At 44.2% G+C, this 23,113-nt stretch overlaps 1 protein-coding gene and 1 long non-coding RNA gene across 5 annotated transcripts in view; one reads left to right on the top strand and one right to left on the bottom strand.

Moving 5' to 3' along the window:
- The window catches only part of Ptprr (protein tyrosine phosphatase, receptor type, R), a 267,022-nt gene that overhangs the window by 3,829 nt on the left and 240,080 nt on the right, over window positions 1–23,113 (bottom strand). For all 3 annotated transcript variants that reach the window (XM_063264355.1, NM_053594.2, NM_001113390.1), the window contains 3 exons: window positions 19,505–19,615; window positions 17,834–17,991; window positions 14,632–14,745 (listed from right to left, as the gene is read on the bottom strand). In XM_063264355.1, coding sequence (XP_063120425.1) covers window positions 14,632–14,745; window positions 17,834–17,991; window positions 19,505–19,615 — 383 coding nt within the window. The remainder of the gene's footprint in view (window positions 1–14,631; window positions 14,746–17,833; window positions 17,992–19,504; window positions 19,616–23,113) is intronic.
- LOC120093595 (uncharacterized) lies at window positions 6,001–21,795 on the top strand. 2 transcript variants are annotated; one of them, XR_005486950.2, is made up of 3 exons: window positions 6,001–6,172; window positions 15,246–15,368; window positions 21,324–21,795. It is a non-coding gene; the product is annotated as an uncharacterized LOC120093595 (long non-coding RNA). The 2 variants fall into 2 exon arrangements; XR_005486949.2 differs by lacking the exon at window positions 6,001–6,172 and adding an exon at window positions 10,110–11,133.

The following is a 23,113-nucleotide window of genomic DNA, read 5'->3' as shown; positions in this document are numbered from 1 at the left end:
ACCACACGGTGCCCTCCAGCAACATTCTTGTGGATCTGAAAGCTTCAGGAAGACCCAGGGAAAGTGTCGCTATTTCCCATTTCTTTTGGAGAATAAGAACAAAAGGAGAAGCATCTGAGGGGCCCTCAAGGATCATTCGCTGGAATTACTGGCAAAAGCTTGTTTCTCTATAGGCCGGGCTGTCAGCAGCTTCTGGAATGCTCCTGGGCAGAGACACCTTTAGAGCAGGCTTCTGAAGACATCAAAACGAATCCCTCTAACATTCTCACCCTATTGGCCAACTGGAATAGCCCCAGTGCGTCTCAAGATTCCCCTTGTAGTCACACAATAGTTCTTGAAATGATGAAAACAACCATCAAAGTCCTCATAATCTTTCTTCTCTAGACTAAACATCCTGTGGTTACTCAGCATCTCCGTGAAGCCTGGTTTCCCCGTCACTCACCAAGACTCTCCTACTTCTGTGTGCTATTTTATGAAATAGGACCCTCCTATAGTGCGGTATCTGTCCCCTAAGGGGACAAGATTGCCAGAAAGCATATTTGCTCCCTTAGGTATGTAGAGCGTCGAGGTTACCTCGGCAGGTACGTCAGGAGGTGAGGTCACAGCGCCTTCCTGCAGGGGCTTGATACCCAGCGAGCAGCTTAGGAACAGTTCGGTTAATTAAAAGTCAGCAGGGTTGCATTTGAATGTGAAAATTGCAGTTTCCCCCCCCTCCATCCTGTATTCCAGCTATTGAAAATTTGAAATTACACACAGGAACTTACATTTGTTCCTGTTAATTTCAATTCGCCAATTCTTCGTCTGAACACAATGTTCTTGTGTACTAAATCACTATTTTTTTATAACTTCTGAATCACTATTTCTAACGTTCAATAGATTATTCTTCCATATCTCACTCTTAGGACTTAACCTTCTAGACATTCCACAAGCGTGTCTTACATCTTACCTATGTCATTTATTTAAAAAAAATATATATAGAAAAAGAAAGGACCAAAATAAGATGGCGTCCTTACAATGAGTAATTTGACAAGACATGCATTGTTTTATCTCATCTTAAAATTGTTTCTGGCTAAGTTGTAGGTTTTTAAGGTCTGGCATGTTGTTACATTTCAAACTTGATACAGTGAAAACCACTCAACTTCTATATCAAATAGGCATTTAACTAGTCCTAGGTCAAATACACAATCTATCAAGTAAATAATTCAGGCCATGGCATTTCTATACTGTGTGAAAATAAATAAACCATGGACTAAAGGAAATGTTTCCCAGGATGCATTCCTTAGAAGTGGGTTTAGGTTTAAGAACTCATCCCAATCATCTTGGGAAATATTGAATAGATTCTTCACAGAAAACATTGGTATATAGGAGATTCCATTGACCCTCGTCAGAACTTAAGACCCAGGGTTACCCTTCAGGTTTTACTCTAGTCTAGGGAAAATACATTTTTCATCTGTAAGCTGGTAATGTGAAACAAAATACAGAACGAACCCAGGAAGCCAGTACAGTATACAAACTGTGCTTGCGGAAGAAGGGAATGCAGCTGTACAGTGTACAGCTTCAGGAGAGTTTCATGATTATACCCCGCACACAAGCCCAGTTTAACAACAATCGGTGCCAGGCACCTATTCAGTCAGACAGGGCCCTGTGGATTTACTGAAACAGCCAGTTCCTAATGCAAACTGGATCCAGAGGGCAAGGGGCAGGGCCCCTCGTATTACTTTGAAAACAGCCATCCTCAAACAAAACCAAGCAAAACCCCAAAGGCATCATCCGACTGCCCTTTGAAGAGCAGGCACTAGAGAATCTCTTACCTCCAGGAGGTCATAGCTTAGAGTCAACCAGAGGTTAGATTTTCAGTGTCTACAGTGGTTCCAAGTCTTAGAAAATGAGGCTGCATTGGCTCCCAATGGAGGAAGGAACACGGAGCTGTTGCTTACTGAGTCTATTAGAGAACTGAAGAATTCTCTTTAGCTACAAACTCAGGGTTTACGAAGTACCATAAGGTAAGCTATAATTTGTGTCTACTATTAAGTAGGTATTAATAAAAAAAGAATCAAGGTAGGTAGAGGGGGAGGATCAAGGCCAGCCACAACACAGAGGACAATCTCAAAAGACAAAAAGAAAAGACAAGTAAATGAAAAGCGGTGAGAGCTTCTTCCCTCTGCCCGTGGTTGTGTGTTTGAAAAGGTCTGGACCATCACGGGTCAAGTTCACTACCCATGGGGACCAAAGTATGTTAGGAGGCCAAGGGAAAGCAAGAGCAAACTGGGCACACACTGTTGTCAAGAGAAATCCTGTCTCCATTAATTATTGGGTGACTTATCTTATTACGTCATCTTTTTATCTTATTACATCAGTCTTTTCCTATGCAAGAATACTGAACACACACCAGCTGGACGTACTTATCCCTGCTGGGAGGAGCAAGTGGCATTTAAAAGGCTTCAGGTAAGGCCAAGTGCAGCGAATACCACTTCATGAATAGAATCCTTTGGTCAAACAGGGTGAATTAATTCTCTGACAGCCTCAAGGACTAAGAACAGGCTTGCCCAAGGACAAGTTGGTCCAGTCTGGTCAAGTCTGGATGGGAATGATCCAGATGCACTTCTACACAACGAGACAGAGCTATAGGAGAGGCAGCTGCTACAAAAGAAGGCAGTAGGCTGAGAGCCTGGCAGATATCAGGGATAAGTTTTAGACCTACTAGCTGCGTGACTCAATCAATGAATTTTTTTTTCTTTTTTCTTTTTTTCGGAGCTCGGGACCGAACCCAGGGCCTTGCACTCGCTAGGCAAGTGCTCTACCACTAAGCTAAATCCCCAACCCAATCAATGAATTTTTATTGTTGTCATTTTGAGCCAGAGCCAGAGCCCAGGCTTGATTCGAACTCCTGTAATCTTCCTGTGTCATCCTCCCAAGTGCTGAAATCACAGGAGAGCATCATCATACACTTGAGCTCTTGAGATTACAGGAGGGCATCGCCATACACTTGAGCTCTGAGTTTGGTGGGCCGCTCATCTCCTCCCTCCACAGCCTTTTCTCACTTATAAAGTCATGTGAATGACACATGTCATCGCGTTATGAGCATTAAATGGTTGGAGTATATGGCCGTCTAGCCGCAGGACAGTCACAAAGCCCCTGAGTCCCTGGTTCTCAGTTATTAGGGAGGAGGAGGAAGAGGAGACAGGGGTCAAGAGAACCTGCCAGTTCCACCTGTCACTAGTATGACTTTGCTTTTGGTGGCTTTTCAACTTGGTGACCTGTGGAAGATTTTGTCTGCCAGAAATTTTCCATTGCTCACACCCACAGAGGATCTGGAAAAGCAAAGCCCTGATCTGGCAAGTGAACGTGTTACCTGAGAAGGTTTCAGGCTTTTCAAGGATTAATGGAGAATTCACAAACGCTTATCACAGTGGTTGCTTCGGTACAAACTGCTGCCCATCTTTGTTCTTTGAGTCGGTACTCACTCAGCACTACACCAGGTCCATTGTTCATCGTGGTTGCTTGGGATGCCACGGTTCACTCCCAAGCCCTGGTGAGGTTCTGACTATTTCCTCTTGGAAAGCCAGGGTTTGGTACTAGATTATTTGTTTATCCTGTTTATGTGGTAACCTATGCTGTAGAAACAAAGTAGCCACATTTATGGTAAAGGTGCTACCCGGCCTGCTTTCCTTGTGCTCATAGAGTAGGAGGACTGCTAACCAGACCAGAAAGGATTCTGATATGCTATCCTTCTAGACATGCCCTCACGCATCTCACTGGGTCTGCCCAACCCAGAAATCAGTGTCAGCTCCTTCCTGTGTGGGAAAGCACATAACTGTGTCATCTAGGGGTGGACTCGAGGTAGAAGAGGGGAAAACATAGGACTCCCTTGCCTATGCTTTGCAAGTGAGATGGTATTTTGGACCCCCGCCCCCAAACAAACACAAAAACAAAACAAACAAACAAACAAAAAACCAAGACAAAAACTCTCCAAGCCTCAGAAATATCCAGGGGAGAGCTTTGTGACCTTTTGTCACTACACACGCACACGCGCACACACATACACACACACACACAGCTACAGCCTTTCCTGCTACACCGCCCAGTCAGTATCCGGTCTAATCAGTAGACAGAGGGAATTCTGCAGGGGTGACTCACTTCTGGGCTAACAATGGAACTCTCAATCCTTTGCTTTTTATTATTTTCAAATCTGGAATTCTTTTGGTAAAGTTTGGTACAGTAAATTTAGAACAAAAGGCGTAGAAGAAAACGAGCCTCCTGGGTAAAGCCCCGAGGGCTTTGGCGTGAGTCAAGAGAGGCTGAGCCGGTGAGACACCAGCTGTGGGGTGTGCCAGTCACTGCACCAAAAATCTTTCCAGATCCTTAGCAGATGTCAGGTCAAGAAAGGAGAATTCGGATGGGTGTGGTGGCGGTGCAAGTCTGTAATCCCAGTACAAGGGAGGAGGGGGCAGGGCAGGATGATCGGGAACTCGAGGCCAGACTGGGCCTCATGAGACCCTGTTTCAAAACAAAACAAAACAAAGTCTGGTGTGGTGGCTCGAGCCTTTAATCCCCACACTGGGGACGAAGAGGCAGGTGGATCTTTCTGTAGGGTCAAGGCCAGCTTGGTCTACACAGGAGGTTCCAGGAAAGACAGGGCTACGTGGTAGAGAGGCCCTGTCCTGAAAGCAAAACAGAACAAAAGTAAAACAAAAGCAAGGGAGACCTAACACATAAGCATCCCTGACTTCAAGCAGATCTCTTACGGTGTTGTGGTGGGTTTTGATGTGCACACACACATGCATACACACGGAAGCCAGAGAACAACCTCAAATGCCATTCTTCAGACACTATCACACTCCTCTTCTTCTTTTTAAAACAGGGCCTCTCACTGGCCTGCACTCTCAAAGTAGGCTGGGTTGGAGGATCGGTGAGCCTCAGAAATCTACAGGTCTCTGACTTTCTAGTACTGGGATTGCAAAGTCACGCCATCACACGCAGCTTTTTCTAAACATAGGTTCTGATCACTGAACTCCGGTCCTCATGTTTATAGAACGACAAAATCATATCATATCAAATCAAATAAAAAAAAAGATGCTTTGCCAACTGAGCCTCGCCCCTCAGACCAGGTTTTTTAAATACAGATACTTTCTCTGAAATAGTATGCTACAGGCCTGAAGAATTTGTTGGGAATAAAAGCCAGGGCAGATAAGTACTAATTCAACCACAGCACTAATATTTTTTATATGGGTCTCACATGTATCAGATTGGATTTGAACTCTCTATGTAGCTGAAAATGACCCTGAACTTCTGATCTCCTTGAGTCTACCACCTAAGTGTTGGGATCATAAACATGAATGACTGTTCCTGGTTTATACAGCCCTGAGAATTGAACTGGGGACTTGAGACATGTTGGGCAAGCTCTCTCCCAGTTAATCTGTATCCCCAGAACTAGCTCAAGCACTGCTTTCAAGATTCACTTTTCTCCCTGAAAGTTACTCCCACCACTGAGAAACTAAGTCCAGTTATCTCTTAGCTGGAATGAAAAAACAGGTTGCCTGGCAGTCTTTGGAAGACACCATTGTGAAACCTGTCTTACAAAGAGGGCCTCTTATTAGGCGCTCAGAACCCAGAATGTCAGGAAAACACACACCAACTTTCAGGACTTCATCTCTAGATGTCCTGGGATTTAGTAACCCCAAGTTCGGAATTCTTGATCCCCCCCCCCCCGCCCCCCAGTGAGGTCTTTGAAAGTCACTTACTGGGTGTAGCATTGTGGTTTGCTGGGAATATAGAAATGCAATAAGTGTCAGGCTATGCTTGATAACATTACAATAAGGAGTAGAAACTTTAGACCTGAAATTACTTTAGTTAGATTTTGGAGACAGGGCCTACTTGAGGACGTACACTGGAACAGGACATCGATGGAGTACACATTCCTTCTCTAAGAGGGGCGATAAAGACGTTTCAACAATGCCGTGCTGTACACGGGAAGCACTTTCTGTTTTGCCTGGGAAGCTACGAGTGGAGCCATTGGATGTCATTCCACTCAAAGGCCCCTAAGGCAAGGGCACACTGAGCCAGCTACAGACTTCCGCAACTCTCCAAAACCCAGGATCAGACAGATTGCTTCCTGTTCCGGCTGAGGGAATCAAGGAATGTGTTAGGAAGCCTTGGATCCAGAAGTTCTGTTGTAAGTTCCATTTCCCAGATTCTGTTTTCAAATTCTGCCAGTTTTCAGAGGTTAGGGGTGGGGAGTTGGGGAGGGGCATATATGACAGGGAAAATGTCTGCAATCAATCTGCAGTGGTACATAGTCCTTCTGTCCTGCTGCCTTTCTTTGGACACTCACAGGTTGCTTCTTAGCCATTCTCCTGTAATCTTTATGAGGCATGATCTCTGTGTTCTTGGGAGTGTTTTACTATAGACCATCGTTACTTATGGTAATCACTGTGTGTGCATGATGTGTGTGTGTGTGTGTGTGTGTGTGTGTGTATGTGTATGATGTGTGTGCATGTGCATGATGTGTGTGCATGATGTATGTGTGTATATATGTGTCAATCTTTGCCTTTATCTCATCAGATTGTTTACCTCTGCATATGCAAGCCTTGATGCACCATTAGCTTCCTAGCACTCTCCTGTCTGCAATCCCCACCTCACTATAGGACAGTGGCTCCCAGCCTTCCTAATGCTGCAGCCTCTTAATACAGTTCCTCACGTTGTGGTGACTTCCAACCATGAAATTATTTCCATTGCTACTTCACAACTGTCATTCTGATACTGCTGTGACTCATAATGTAAATGCCTGGTATGAAGATGGTCTCAGGTGACCCCTGTGAAAGGATCATTTGATCCCCAGAGGGATCATGACCCACAGGCTGGAAACAATCATGGTAGGAGAACTTAGATTACAGATGCCTTCTACTGTAATTTCAGCGGGGGATTCAAACTCAGGTCCCAGTTCTATGACGAATGCTTTGCTCGTGGAGCTGTCTTCCCAGTACCCACTCTCATGTTTTTTAAAGGGACATGTGCATATATTACATTCAGTGTTTAAATGATTTTCTGCCACGACCTCCCATGGCACAGTTGGGGTACCTATGGCGTCCATTGCAGAGGGAGATGCATGGTGAAGGGCTCCTGATCAATACAGCTCCATAGCAACTGAGTTCTCAATTAACAGTATCTGCGCTGAGAAGACTAAGCAAAGCATAAACGAGCTCTTCCATTAACACAAACTGATTATACTCCTTTCACTTTAATACTGATGTTATGGGTCCTTTCTTCCAGATAATTAAAATTTTAAATTGCCAGCCTATGCATGTAGGGCAATCTCAATAGGCAAACCTGGCCGACCCAACATCTCTTTCCATACCGACCGGGCTGACAGAGAGCTCCCCATACTTATTAGCTGTGATGTTAGTAACATGTCATTCAAAGCAGTGGTTCTCAACCCGTGGGTCTCAGCCCCATTGGCCAACCTCCATCTCCAAACACATTTCCATCGAAATTTGTAACAGTAGCAAAAGGACAGTTGGGGAAGCAGCAACAAAAATAATTTTATGGTCGGGATTCACCATAGCATAAGGAACTGCATTAAAGGACTGCAGCATAGGTACTGATCTAAACTGAACTCATCAGAAATGGGCATTTTTTTTCCTGGCTTCTATGGAATCTCAGGATCAATGTGAAGAACTGAGTATGAGAACTTACACCTTTGTGCTTAACTTACTGAAGTCTCCAAGATCTAACTCCAAACCTAAAGTTTGAGTAAAATTAGAAATTTAGTTTAGAGAGTGTTAAAAAGACATCAAGTATGTCTGCTAGTATAGGCCTATGTTGCCAGCTACTTGAGTGGCTGACGCAGGAGGATCTCAAATTGAGGGTTTGTCTTGGCCACAGAGTGAGTTCAAAGCTATCCTGTGCAACTCCATAGGACTGGGCTTCAAAATAAAAAGCAAGAAGCGATCTGGGGATATGATTTATGAGACTCTATATTCAGTCGCCAGTGCTAACACACCTGCGTGCGTGGGCACGCACGCGCGCACACACACACACACACACACACACACATGCACAGAGGGGGGAGAGGGGGGGGAGGGGGGAGAGAGAGAGAGAGAGAGAGAGAGAGAGAGAGAGAGAGAGAGGAGAGAGGAGAGAGATTTAATACATGATATGACCTGGGAAATGAGGTTTATCCTTTTGATCTTGGATTCTGCTTTAAGAATTAATCCTTTGATTACTATTTCTGAGGCCAAGTATTTCCCTAGTGGTAGCAGGCAAATGTTATGGGTATTATTACCTCGTCATTGCTCTCCATGGAACCAAGACCCCAGTAAAGCAACAGATAAGACGGATCTTAGAATACATGTGACCACTCCCCAGTCACTGCACCTCAGTGCAAGGGCATCTCGAGTTCATGTGACTTCCCAACAGTATCAGGACAGCAGCTGAACATGGTACACGTGTCACGGTCTTTCAAAGGCATGCGCGTGTCACTTCAAGTCATAGGATGAAATCTAATTTACAGGACTGCTAGATGGAGGCCTATGAAATAGGGCACTGCTATGATGGGGTTTTCATACCAGAAGGGGTTGGACAACATGCTCCACTCCAAGTTCATGTGAATAGGCTGAGAGGCCTGGAGAGGAGTGCTCAGAGAGTCTGCGGCAGAGGTAGGGTCTGCTTCAAGCACCTTGCATGTGGTCTTGAGATGCCTGACTGTTTCTGCTGCATGGTTAGCTGCATACTCTTCCACCAGACCATCCTCAGCCCCAGTTACCACAGTATCCTGCTTATCTCTTGATAAAAGTCTAAAACCGTGGGGAGAGCAGCCGATCCATCAATGTTCTTCTACATAAAACACTCGCGGGTGCCGTGCACTGGATCTGAACTACTTAGAAAAGTAAAGATACCCTATTTCAGTTGCAGATATGCTTGAAAGTATTATTAAAAGTGGAACCACAGACTTACGAGTCTGCCACCAAAGCTGTGGTGTCTATTTATAGAAGTTGCCCGAAAGCCAGTAATAACAGAGCCTTGCCAAAGTCCACTGGCAAGCCGTGCCGATGTTTTGAACAACTGGAAACACCCATTCAGCCTAACACACTCGGTCCTAAATCAGAACACACGAGTCTATTGCTAACAGGTAGATTTGAGGTTTGAGTACAGGTGACCTACGCTTGCCTGACTTTGTAAGAACCACCACGTGCTGTAATACCCCCCCCCCCCCCCCCGCCCGTCCCTAGGATTTCTGATTCTGCCCAGTGTTCAGACTCACGGCTCACCAGCTGTGAGGTAAGTCCCATGTCCGAGCCACTGTCTTGTTTTTTACCTCAGCTTCTCTAAGGAGGCAGCTGTGAGACATGAGTAGACTATTTGCTCTTTTAAGACAAAGGTGGAGTTTCACTCTATCGCCTGTGACAGCCTCAAACTCCCCTTGTAGTTCAGCCTGGCCTTAAACTCACTGTCGTCCTCTTGCTGCGGTATCCCAAGAGCTGGTGTGAGCCCCACTGCTCAGTGTGAAGGGACTGGAAGATGCACTGTGCACAGGTTTGCAGCACCGGTGGGCAGAGGCCACTGCTAAGAAGCTGGGTCTCCTGGTGGAAGCCTGGAACCCCAGGTATTTCAAGGCCTGACTGGGCTACCCACCATGAGTTCATGGTCAGTTTGGGCAATGAAAGTAAACTGTGGTCTCGGCAATAAAAAAAATCAAGGGGATATAGCTCAGTGGTAGAATGCTTTCCTAGAAAACCTGAGTCCTTGGGTTCTAATCTCCAGTAAAATGTATGTAAGCAGGCATGCATGCAGGCACACATATATGTACATATGCATGTATGCATGCAGGCACACTTGCAAGCGTGCATTGTAAAAGTTCAAGAAAGGCTTGTGTATTCTCTCTTATATGATCAATATTTAGTAATCCAAGGACTACCTTCCCTTTTCCCCAGGTCATGGTCCCTGTTCAAATGATAAAATTATCAAGTTCTTTCCCCACCACCAAACTTTTGAAGAATAGCTTGAATATCTTATACTTATTTTTTTTCTTACTCTGGTGTTCTTCAAGGGAGTTTCGTGTGGTTAAATCAGTGTGGGTGAATGTGTCAACAGTTTGAAATGGGTGTCTGCTGAGGAACTCTTCATAGAATAGCTTCTTTTCCAGAATTGTTTTAGAATCCTTTCTTCCTCCCTCTTCTTCTTTCTTTATCTCTTTCTTTCTCTCTCCTTTTGTGCTCTCTCTCTCTCTCTCTCTCTCTCTCTCTCTCTCTCTCTTTCTTCCTCCCTTCCTTTGTCTTTTTGAGATGAGGTTTTTCTTTTAGAGTACGGGCTCCTCAGATTCAGAGGGCAGGTGAGGATGACTTTGAACTCCAGCCACCCCTGACTCTCCCTTCCGTGTGCTGGGATCACAGGCAGATGCCACTATGCCTGGCCTAATGGATTTTTTTTTTGTCTTGGAAAAAATGAAAGAAAGAAAGAAAGAAAGAGAGAAAGAGAGAGAAAGAAAGGGAAAAAGAAAGAAATGAAAGGAGAGAGGAAGAGAAGAGAAGAACTTAAGGAATGTGCTTCTGCCACCCACGGAGCGTCTAAGTTTATTTTGTGAGTAAGATGAGTCATGTGCTTTGAAGACCAGGGTGGCGATATCTTAATGAGATAAATTTCTGTCTGTTCAACAATACATTCTGGAATGTCTGAGAGATCCTGAGTAGAAGGCTAAGATGCCAGGGAGATCACGAAGGAAGGACAGAGGCTGAAGACATACTAAAGAAAGAAACAGTGCAAGAGAACAGAGATGATGTTTGTACTCTTTAAAGACTCTTTTGTCCTACCTTTCTTTCTTTAGCCTTCCCTTCCTCTGTCCCTCCCTTCCCCTTCTCTTTTCTCTTCAGTCCTTCCCTCCCTCCCTCCCTCCCTCCCTCCCTCCCTCCCTCCCTCCCTCCCTCCCTTTCTTTGTCTTTCTCCCCTCTCCTTTTTTGGAGAAATGATCTCACTGAAAAAAATCCAGGCTAACCTCAAACTGGGAATCCTCCTGCCTCAGCTTCTGAGCTGTTGGGTGTGTGCCAACAGGCCTGGCTTAGCTTTCGTTTCTTAGAGGCCTGAGTCCAAGTCCAAGGTAAAGCCATTAGCAGCAATCAGCTAGCAAGTGGAATCTGAAAGGTAAGGCCTATCAGGAAAACACTGGACCCATTAAAGCAGAGATGAGAGAGGGGGAAGACGAAGAGGCAAGATGAGCTGAAAGGGGGAGAAGGATTTCTGTTGTGCCTTTTACAGCCTCCAGGGGGACGAGGACAGAAGGGAGACACACACAAAGGGAGACAGTCTGAGAGTGTATATGCAAGTGAGCAGCTCCAAGACTGAACTTCCACTCAGGGATCTTATGAAATCAGTTAAATATATTTGACATGCATATCGGCAGTGATTCAAATCCAAGGACAAAGTCAGCAGGGGATTTGGATATGTTTTGAAGAGTCTAGCGAGAATCAAAAGTTCTAGCCCCGTGGGAAGACCTTGGTGCTGACTGGAGGCCAAGGCCAAACTTTCTGGCCTTTGCTTTAGGAAGGAAGGAGCAGATAGAGGAGGCATTTGATAGGATTAAAAAATGTATTGTGATTCCTTTTAGAACTGGAGAACAATTCAGGGGGGGATGTGTCTGGGAAATGAGTGGGGTGGGGCTGGGGGGAGGGTAGGCTCAACAGTAACAGGAGCCAAAACAAGGAGAAGGCCTAGCAGGCCTGGTGTCTTTCTCAGTAGCTGTTTGAAATGGTGCCCGGCAGGAGTTGTTGGGCATCACGTTAGCTGAGAGTTTCTCTCTGTGCACTTCAGTCAGTGTTCATGGAATTCTGGAACCAGAGCAGGAAAGTAGCACTTGGCTTTCTGTGACTATGGTCAATGGGGTCAGAGAGCATCAGGGACTTGGGGTCTGTGATGGTTTGTATATGATTGGGCCAGGAAGTGGCCCTGTTGGAGTAGGTGTGGCCTTGTTGGAGTAGGTGTGTCACTGTGGGTGCAGACTTTAAGACCCTCATCCTTGATGTCTGGAAGTCAGTATTCTGCTAGCAGCCTTCAGATGAAGATGTAGAGCTCTCAGCTCCTTCTGCACCATGACTGCCTGGATGCTGCCATGTTCCCTCCTTGATGATAATGGGTTGAACCTCTGAACCTATAAGCCAGCCCCAATTAAATGTTGTCATTATAAGAGTTGCTTTGGTCATGGTGTCTGTTTACAGCAGTAAACCCTAACTAAGACAGTGTCCTATACTGGGACTCACTTATAGATGTATGAACTAGTAGAGATTAAAGTCAACATGGTGAGAGTTCTGGGCTTACCAGGTACTTCCTTAACCTCTGAGTTAGGACACAAGAGGTAAAAATAGGCCTCCAAATCTGAAGAGAACCGATCAGATCCTCTTAAAAAATCTTGTTTTTAAATTACATTTATTATTCTGTGTATGCGTATCTGTGGGGAGCACACTAAGGCACACGTGTAGAGATCAGAGGACAACATGTATGAAGGAGCAGGTTCTCTTATTCCACTATGTGGGTCCCGGGGGTTGAACTCAGGTTCTTGGGTTTGCTCCTGAGTACCTTAACCCACTGAGAGAGTTCACAGGCCCTAAATCTCTTTCAATGTCTATGGATTGTACTGGGTGTCAGCAAAAGGTCTTTCAAGTCTAAGATGGCAATCAGAATTAAAGAGTAGGGATACTGCGATTGCTTTTAGCGTGTACAAAAAGAAAATAATTTTATAAGTAGTGGCATCTGGAATATGCAAATGAGGAAACAGAGAGGGTGAGGTCAGAGGGTGTGGCTCCAACCCACTTAATGCAGCTTGCAAGCCGGTGAGTGCGACTAGGATCCTGTCATCTACCAGAGCACAGCAAGTAGACTCACTACCTATAGTGATAACCGCTGCTCTTAAACTCAATGAAATGATTATCCTGTGCTGGGGCTTCACACAATGTGAACTACATACTATTATTGATTCCATTCTCTGGATCAGAAAGGTAGAAAATGAAGAAGCCAAGTAAGCCACTTAAGACCACACAACTGGAAGCCATGAAAGAGAAGACGCAGACTCAGTGTCAGAGCCCACGGTTTGGACTGCCTCAGTGGGCAGGCTCTACTAAACCAAGGCAGAAAGGAAGGAGAGATAGTAAAGTAAAGCAGATAACCAAGTGACATTCACTGGAACTTCTGTGGGCCACACAGTATCCCAAGGGCCATGTATGGGGCACAGACACATACATGCGCACACACATATAAACATACATACACACAGACACGCAAACATACACACACACATGCAAACATACACACAGACATGAAAACACACACACACACATACACACAAACACACAAACACACACACACAGGCACACACAAGCTATTGTATTTCCAGAATAACTCCTTTGTTTCATTTATTAACATTCCAGAACATAACTTAGTAGGTGCTCAAAATATTTCCTGGACAACTCTCTTTCCTTCTTTCCTTCCTTCCTTCTTCCTTCTCTCTCCATCCTTCCCTCCTCTTCTTCCTCCCTCCCTCCCTCCCTCTCTCCCTCCCTCCCCCCTTCCTTATTTCTTTTCTTTCCTTTTCTTTTCTCTTCCTTTCTTTCTCTGTGTGTTAATTTTTAGATAGGGTCTTGGTATGCTGTTCTGGCTGCTCTTGTACTCCCTAATTTAGTCCAGGCTAGCCCATTCTCAGCAATCTTCTTGCCTCAGCCTCCAAAGTACTGGGATTATAATTGTGACTCCTAATGCCTGAGTATCGAAAATATCTCTAATGAAGATTACACAGGTTTACCTTCAGGGAGCACTCGGTCATGGGCTGAAGTCCAAGGGACTCAGCTCCCACCCCTTCTTTGTTCTATCATTTCCTAGCGCTTACTTCTGACTCATGACATCTTGCTTATGCCTTTGCTTCTTTTTCTCTCTCTCTCACCTCTCAGAGGGAGGGCAAGAAGCTTCGTTCATCATTGTAAGGCTGCATTTGCACGTTGAACATCTGGAACAACCCTAGATATCTTATTACTAAGCATTAGCTGTTTGGATGAAAGGAGAGAGTCCTGTATTTCTTTGAGGTGGAGCACTGCTGTGTCCAATGGAGGCTCGCTGCTCACCCTCCATGCTCACCCTCCATGCTCATCCTCCATGCTCACCCTCTGTTCATGCCATTCTTAAGAGGAGTCTATTTCTCTTCTCTATCACTGCCCTGACTCTCCATTCACCAGTCAGGCTTGGGACAAGATGTTTCTTCCCCGTTTTGTTTTCAAGCTTAGCATTGATCATCCCAAGGGTAATCATCCCACTGAGACACATTGAAAACAAAGTGGTGGGATGTGGGAAAAAACTGGAATTCTTGAAGAAAACTGTATATTGCCAACTTGGGAATTACAAGCAAGAGTGTGTGGGATCCAGTAATACTCCAAAGAATTGAAAACGGAGTCTAAAATAAATATGTATATACTCATGTGTGTAGCATCGTTGCTCATAATAGACAAAATCTGGAACCAATACACAATGCATGTTCTTTAGTTCAGAGACCTAGGACCATAGAGCTGTCATGTTTGTGGGGTGATCTTGATTAGATGACGTTGGGGTGGACAGCTCCGCTCAGACACACAGTCTCTATGACACCATTCCCTGTCCACGTACCTGTCTACACGAAGCTGGCAGACGATACTTAGTGCATCTACGACTCCTTCTTCTTTCAACTGTTGACAGCCAATGGATGTAGCGATGAAACATCCGGTTCTCCCAATCCCTGCACTGAATGGGAAAGAAAAGGAACGAGAGGATAAGGAAAAACAGTGAAATAAACTTCACTCTTTAAAATGCATACTTTTAGCTTTGAAAAAATGAAGACTAATAACAATGATAAGACCGATATGAATCGAAGTAGCCTACTGAGTAGTAAGCTAGCCTCACTGGGCAAAAAGTAGATATCTTTCATTTAATTATAAGTAGTAGGATGAATGTGGTGGAAGGAGGTGAGGGGTTGGGAGAATGGAGAGCAGCTATTATAATTTTTCTAGAAAGTTCTGGAAAGAATAAGGCAAGGAATGGGCTATTGAAAGGAAAGAAAATATTTAGACACATTGCAATTGTGATGAACAGTTGGGGGGGGGGTGTCAGAGAGACCTAGGCCTAAAGGCAAAAATAAAAGGTATTGGCATAGGAGTGAGAGGGAATTCTGGGAAGAGAGCTGGCTGGGAGGTGCAGTTAGACGCTGAAGTCTACTGAGTAACTGAAGATTCATTTCTATTTAGGAGAGAAGATGCAACTATAGGAACATATTTTCAGGTCATTGACATCGAAATGGTAACTGAACAGAAGTGTTGTATGTCTTGGAGAACTTAACGCGTTTACCTGCCTTAGAGAGTAAATATATGGTAAGTGTACAGAATCAACTTACCCCTCGCCCCCCATTTCTGATCACTGTCTTTATGTAAATTTCTCTCAACTCTGTACCTAAAGTCCCCAAATTTTACCTAGGTGGAACTTTCGATGGTACTATATTTCACATGTTCAGTATATTTAAATATACGTATCTATGTATCCTTCCCTCAATGGCCTTACCCATCAGCTACAAGGCTTTCTAGCCTAGGAATCTTGACACCATCTTTAACACCTGTACTTCTTTTACCCCAACATCCCGCCTGTCATTTTTTCCCTATTTTCTAGCTCGATCGAGCCTTGGGGCTGACGCTTCCCTTTGTGTAGAATATTCGCATCCTCAGTGTGTTTCCATTTCATGACCATTGGGGGCATCAAGACACTCTGCAGCTCTCAGGACTTTTCTTGGATTGGTTCATGGTACAGCTTCTAGGTTCACTGTTCCAAACTAAAGATACCATTTACTTATTCTTTACTCAGACATGGTTGCTGGCTCCCGTTGGTCAAGCACAACTCTTTCCTATTCATCTTGTTACTTGTGACCTACAAAATCTTAACCTAACAACCATTAAACTTTGCATCTTTTGTTGTTTTTTTCTTCCTACCACATGTGCTACTGTCCTTATTTAGTGAATCATAGTTACTTCACATATTTAGTATGTTTTTCTTCAGATGAACGTAACAAAAATTTTATAAGGAATGGGTCCATTTAATCAATGTGTCCATAAAGACATTTTGTCCATAAAGAGTCTTCGTTTCTCTGAAGAAATAGGATTTGGACCATGTCCTAGGAAGGGCAGGTCCTTTGTCTACCATGAATGAGAACATAGATCCCAGGTGAAACAATAATCTGGGGAAAGAATTGATGCAAACAGAATGTGTGACTTGTGACACACAATAGATTAGCTGCAGTGGCAAAGAAGATTCTTTAAATAGAAAAGCAGGAAACAGGACCAGGGAGGGGAACTAAGATCATACCTGTGGGGCTAAGGAGTATGAACCACACCCTGTATACTTTTAAGAACATTTAAAAGAATTCATGGGAACTTCCCAGAAAGAATCTCAGGTATGCATTCTAACTTGCTCATTCGTGTCAAGGAATTCAGTCATCCCTGTAGTGTACCCACAGAGTCAAGGCTAAGCCCTACTGCTCCAGGTGATGTGACTCCATCCACCAGTTTTGAAGGACTGTACGTCATACAAACATTTTCAGGAAAATCACCTCAGAGAAGCACATAGCTAAGCCAGAGTGGCCCGAGGGAGAAGGGTACGTGTGTGCAATTAGTCAAGTACTTCTGAACTACATGGATGAGGTCATAAGGGCCTGGACTAGGGTGGATGGACAGGAAGCGTGATTACGGGAGAAGCTTTGAAGGGAAAGCCATTCTGCTAACTGATTAGATACTGTGAGTGGAGTTGAAAGAAGGGCCAAAGATAACTGTCAACATTGGATGCAGAACGGAGGGAACAAAGGAACCTCATTCTTAGGTTCGGTAATCAGAGGGGCCTTGATTTTATAGGGCAAGTGCCTCTTTCAGCCTAGATATCCTCACTGCTTAATGACTTTGGGTGGGCATTAGCTCCAGCCCTAAGCTATGCCCAACCAGTTGTTTCCTCTTTAGCGCCAAGGTTTTAGGATAAAGTCTAATGCTAGAAAGTAGGCTTATAAAATTTTTTAAATTAAAATTTTGATTAATCCACAAAGCTTCAATATAGAAAGAGAGCAAGATAAATCTAAAAACGACACATTTTATCAAGCCCTTTCTTAGGTAGAGAGTTAAGCATCAACATCAATTATTTTGGAAAAATGTAGGATACTCGGCCCGTCCTGGAAATGCATGCACCTTACCTGCGTTGGTCACATGAAAAGGAAAGCAAGGGGAGGGGCCAGTTACGGGAGGTAAACTTCAAGGTAGGCACGAGGAAGAGAACCCTGTGGACCAGCATTGCTGTCACCTCATCTGCCTGGCCTACACACTCTGGGTGTGCTTTGTCTTCCTTAAAATAAATGACCACTCGTCCATTTCCCACCTCACACACTGGCTTCTTGTTTTCATGAGATATCTCTGAAAATGGCTGTTACACCAAGTCTGCCACAATAAGAAGTGCTTCCGAGACGCAGTCCTTGTAGTCTCTTAAAACAACAACAACAATCTCTCAGTAATTAAAGCTATCTGCAGTCCTTAGCATGTATGTGACCAACGGGTTTCAAGTCAGAAGATGGCGTAAGATCTCTGGCTTACTCAGACATTTATTAACATCTTGAATCTGTTTGCTGTCTGCTAAAGATGCCCCAAAAGCTCTAATTCATCTTGTAACTATCATTTTGATTAAGACTTAGGATATTAATACATTTTTAATAAATACACATTTACTACTAAGTTCCATTCCGGAAGCTAAGCCCTGTTCTGTCAGTAAAGAGCAGACAGCTGCTCGGCTGGAGGGTGGGTTCATGACTTACCTGCAGTGGACAACCACAGGCCCTCGGCCTTCAGAGGCCAGTCTGTCTTCCTCTACGTCCAGCATGAGCTGCAGAAGGGGCTGGGCACTGTCTGGAGTCTTGTGATCGGGCCATGAAGTGTACCAGTAATGCTTCACATGTTGGGTGTGACTTCCTCGCTGAGAATAGCAACAACCACTCAATTACTTATTTACTTGTGAACTAAAAGTCACCTTCAGCAGCGCCAAGTGCCTTCTCTGGCTCTCTTCTTGCTGGCAGCTAACTTCTAGGTAGGAAAAAGTAAATCTAGATGCTTTTCAAAAGTATCCTTTCACCCTGACCAGGTTTTAGTGTGAGGACCCTGTCCTGACAGGGAAGCTGAATGTCTTCCCTCTAAGAATCCAGGTTTGTATCTATCCTAGAGCTTACAGGCCACACACATACTCCAGACCCAGTATATATATATATATATATATATATATATATATATATATATATATATATATATATATATATATATATATAAAAATACATTCTAGTAGCTGAAAATGTTGTTGTTGCTTGGGACAGGGTCTCACTATATAGCTCTGACTGGTCTGGAACTCACTATGTAAGACCAGGATGACCTTGAACTCACAGAGATCCCTCTGCCTCTGCCTTCTGAGTGGTGGGATTAAAGGCATGGGCCACCATCCTGCTTAGGAGGTAAAAATATAAACAGAAAGGAAGGGATAGATTGTTTTTCCTGGTCTCTAAGTCTTGAGAGATTATGTATAAACATATTGATGAACACATGAAGGTCTGCTTGATCCCCAATCAGAATAGTTCTATACAGATCTCAAATTAACACCGAGGATTCCACAGCGGTAAAGGACTTCGTGCAATCCCTGAGAAGGATACACTTGGAGCCGAGGCTCACACACATTGGCTCAGTACCCAGGTGGGAGATCTCTTTCTGATCAGGCATGTGCTTAGAAGTAGGTTTCTGAAAAGCCTTCCTCTGTTACAGTTTTTAATTAAAAACCATCCTTGTGCCAGCCTTTGCTGTGTTCCTCTTCTTGATGCTTCTATCCCAGGAGTAGGCTGCTGATAGGATCGAGGTCTTTAGATAGGACATTCTTTAAAAGTGAAAACGATACCACAGCAACTGGCTAGCATCTGCTGCCCCATGGCAACGCTGGTTACAACCTGCTGCCCCGTGAGTTAGAGTAAGACTACATTCCTATGACTGAAGCATCTAGGGACGTCCCTGTGAATGACCGTAAGGCCAAGCTTTTTAAGATCACGTGAGCACCTTAGGGTCATCTTGCTATGCACAGTCATGTATCAGTGCAGACTTTCTCTTCAATAGTTCTCAGGCCTCACTTAAAGCTGCTTAGACCAGAAAGACACTAACATAAAGGTCCCAGGAAGGTCTCCTGCATAAGCCTTCAGTTAAGGCCCTTCCAAAGGCTAAGCCAGAAATGTTCTCTAAGTGAAAAGTAACTGAACCCCAACGTACAGCAAAATGAACTTCTTTAATTCAATTGCTTCATAGGCAAATAGCATTACACGATAAGAAACGTGGATAGCTTGCCTTTGCTCTCGGCATTGTCTAGCTTGTGTAAGTTGAATCTGTTAGCACTTAAGAAAGAAGAAATGCAACCCCTGACCTCACTAACTGTGTGGATGGCCAACAGCTCACGATCTTACCTTCAAGACGAGGTTGCGGATGGTGTAGTTATCACATTCATTGACACCGATGACCAGAACCTCAACCTTGCCGTAAATCCCTCTCTTTTCTGGCCAGTAGAGCACACATTTCTGGAAGCAAAAAACAGCAAAGCTTTGAATCTCTCTTCTTCCAAAGGTTTCAGTGTTTTCCATTTAATTGAAGTAATTCAAGAGTCAGTTTTATTATTCTATAAAGATCCTAAGATGAGGAGAATATGTAATGTGTAGACTAGACCGTAATAAAGTTTATGTTTTACAAGTGTTTGTAATGCTTTACTGGAAACCCCATACCGGTCATAATGAAAGGTAAAATTTCCCCAGACTCTAGTGAGAATTTAAGGATTTCCCACCTTAACTAACAGGTGAAAGAAATGTTTTATCCCATGGTGGCTGAGCCAAGCACCAAATCCTGCCACATCAAACCAACGTGTCTCACAGGACCTGTTGCATGTAATGTATTAGATGCCCAACTGACGGAGGTCCCTGGCATGCAAGGCAGGTGTAGTGACAGTTACTATATGCAAAGCATCACGTTTTTCCAGGTCTGATGACATTTCTAACTGACGATACTCACTGCCATTAATGGGGAACACAGTTATGATTGACATGTTTTTATGATGGATCCTCTGTGAAGGACTTAATAGGACCAATAATAGTGATATTGGAAGCAGAAGGATATAACATGGTGGCTAAATGCGGACTTTGTGAGGACCTTGATCCAAGTTTTAGTTCTACTAGAAGCAGGATACTTGAACTCTCTGGACAGTTTCCTCATAACTTCATACATGACAAGTCCTTCGGACAAAGCCCCACATACAGTGAACACTTAAAACACGTCGTCACTGTTTCTATGTTTTGACTCATTATTGCATTTTGTGTAGTGTGTGTGTGTGTGTGTGTGTGTGTAGGCATGCACATGCCATGGCTCATGTGTGGACGACGTTAGATGCCCACTTGTTGGAGACAGTTCTCTCCTTCAGTGTGTGGGGCTCCGGAATTTAACCTGGGGTATCCGGGTGGGAGGCAAGCATTCTATCAGCTCACCCTTCCTACCAGCCGTTGTTGGTATGCTTTATAAAATCAATTGCTTCTTTGTGTGTGCATTTGTGTGCATGTGACTGCACACATGTGCACTCACAGAAACATGAACGCCAGTGGAGCCCAGACCAAGGCGTCCAATTCTCTGGAGCTTGAGTTATAGGCATATCATCGAATGTGGGTGTTGGGGACTGAGCTCCGTCCTCTGGAAGAACGGCCAGTGCCTCTAACCATTGAGCCATCTCTCCAGTCCCCCTTGTTCCTGAGTCTTAATGCCCCTGTGTGATGATTCTGAGAGCTTATACACATTTATGTAGAAGTTCTTTCCCATGTTGCCGTCATTCAGGGTCTTATAGACCTCGGGTACTTGGTTCTTCATGTGTGGTAAAGTGTATGAACATTCGGAGAAAAGCCTAGATACATATGCATTCAAAATTCCAGCAAAACGTCCACAGGTTCTTAGAATTAAAGGGAAGACATATGCTGCATGAGAAACACACGGCCAGGGCCTTATTGTACCAGTAACACTCGAGTGCCAGGAAGAAAACCTGCCTTTGTTGCAGCCGGGCTCTCACCTATTATAACCCACTCACGAGTCCTCACACTTTCATCCTCTTCAGTGAATGGAGATCACCTCAGCTTTACTCACATGCTACCCAGACTGACCTCACGCTCACGTTAAAAGCGGGGGTGGGGGATTCCGGAAGGAGGGCTCTTCTTGCTTAACTGGTGGCCTGAGCTTGATGCTTTGCTCCCATAGGTGGCAGCAGAGGACCCATTCCACAAGGTGGAGTCATCTGACTTGGCCATGTCCCCACATCCACCCCACCTCCCTACCAAGGCAAATAAAGAAAATTAAAAAAATTAAAAGACCCCTATTTTTAAACGTAGAGTGAGTTGTTTTATTATCTATGTGTTGGCAAATATCTGATTCTGTGTGTGTGTGTGTGTGTGTGTGTGTGTGTGTGTGTGTGTGTCTATACAAGCCACATGCAGAGGCCAGAGGAGGATATCCAATGTCCCAATACTATTAATGCCTACCTTATTCTCATTGAGTCACTTGAATCAGCAGGCAATCCTCCAGTTAACAGCTCTGGGGTTACAGGAGCACAGCACAGCACCAGGCTTTTAAAGTAGATGCTTGGGATTCAAACTCACATTTTGACCATGTTTGACCAGCAAGATCTACTGTACGGTCCCACCACCATTGGTAATCATGCTAATCCATTTGCCTGGCCTCTCTCAGTGGAGCCTCAGTGGTTTTCTAAACTACTGTGAATCCTAGGACTCACATCTTCCTGGTAAATCCAGGAAGACTGACAGGATCTTGGCAAGAGTTGACTAGTGGAAGAGTTCTGTTGTACCTCAGTGGTCTGACACACCTGCCCCAATGTCCATCATTAGCCCTGAGCAGGACTGTCCTTTATAAAGGGAGGTGGCTCTCAAAATCAATGGGGGAATCGGCCTGGTCAGAGCTTGGCACGTGCACCCTGAATTGAGCCACATACATCTTAAACATAGTTCTCTTCATTTTCAAGCTCCCTTGGCCTTCTTGGTGCTTTCCTTGATTCTATACCAGAAAAGCAGTTGACAGGCGGCTCCCAGCAGCCAATGTGGTGTGACTTGTCCATCAAACGACCCTTAATTAGCATCCCACCTCCTTTCTAAGCTACAATAGCTTATTTTTACACACTGAGCCCCTCACCCTCTTGCACTGGAGGAAAACAGAAACAGAGATCAGATAAGAGTGGGTGCTTTTGAGTATCAGCTGATGGCCGGGGTGGGGCTGTCAGTGTAGTTGTTTAAGGAGCCCATGTTCATGTTGAAATTATTGTCCTGGACTGAATTTCTTGGCCTATTTATTGTTGTTGGGGAAAAAGAAAAACAAAAACCCAACATGAAAGAAGCAGAGAAAACTGTCTTGAAGAAAGTTTTAGGAAACCTCCCTAACTGTGGGCGATTCGAAGTAGCTTGCTGTCCCAAATACAGTCCCAAATCGCCATTACTGTCCTACTAACTGGGCTCACCCTTTTAGTAAAATTATCTATTAATCCCAAGAATCTATAATTTGGAGGAGAAAAGGGGTTTTAAGAGGGCCCTCTATGTCTTATATAAACAAGTAATTATCAGACCAAAAGCATTGCAGACATTAATTGATTCTTTGAAATAAGTAGTTTATAGAAAATTGGTACAAAAGAGGAGCCATACCTAGGAATCTGGTTACCAAATAGCATGCCTACCTCAAACAGCTCGCTCAATACTGTATTATGGGCTTTTCCATATGCTTGCCCACTTAAAAATGAAATGGGGAATTTTGATAATATATCCATAATTTTATAACCTGGAGCACTAGTTTCAGGGTGGCTTTCAAAACCAACCAGCTAACACACACACACACACACACACACACACACACACACACACACACACACACACACAGCAGCCCCATTACTAAAAAGTGAACACATTTTATATGTGTGTTTGCATGGATGTGTGTACATGTGTGAGTGGAAACCAGAGGGCAACCAGGAGTCTTGTTACTCTGAGAAG

Source organism: Rattus norvegicus, chromosome 7, assembly GCF_036323735.1.
Source record: "Rattus norvegicus strain BN/NHsdMcwi chromosome 7, GRCr8, whole genome shotgun sequence".
Lineage (NCBI taxonomy): Eukaryota > Metazoa > Chordata > Mammalia > Rodentia > Muridae > Rattus > Rattus norvegicus.
This window is presented reverse-complemented; position numbering and strand designations above follow the sequence as displayed.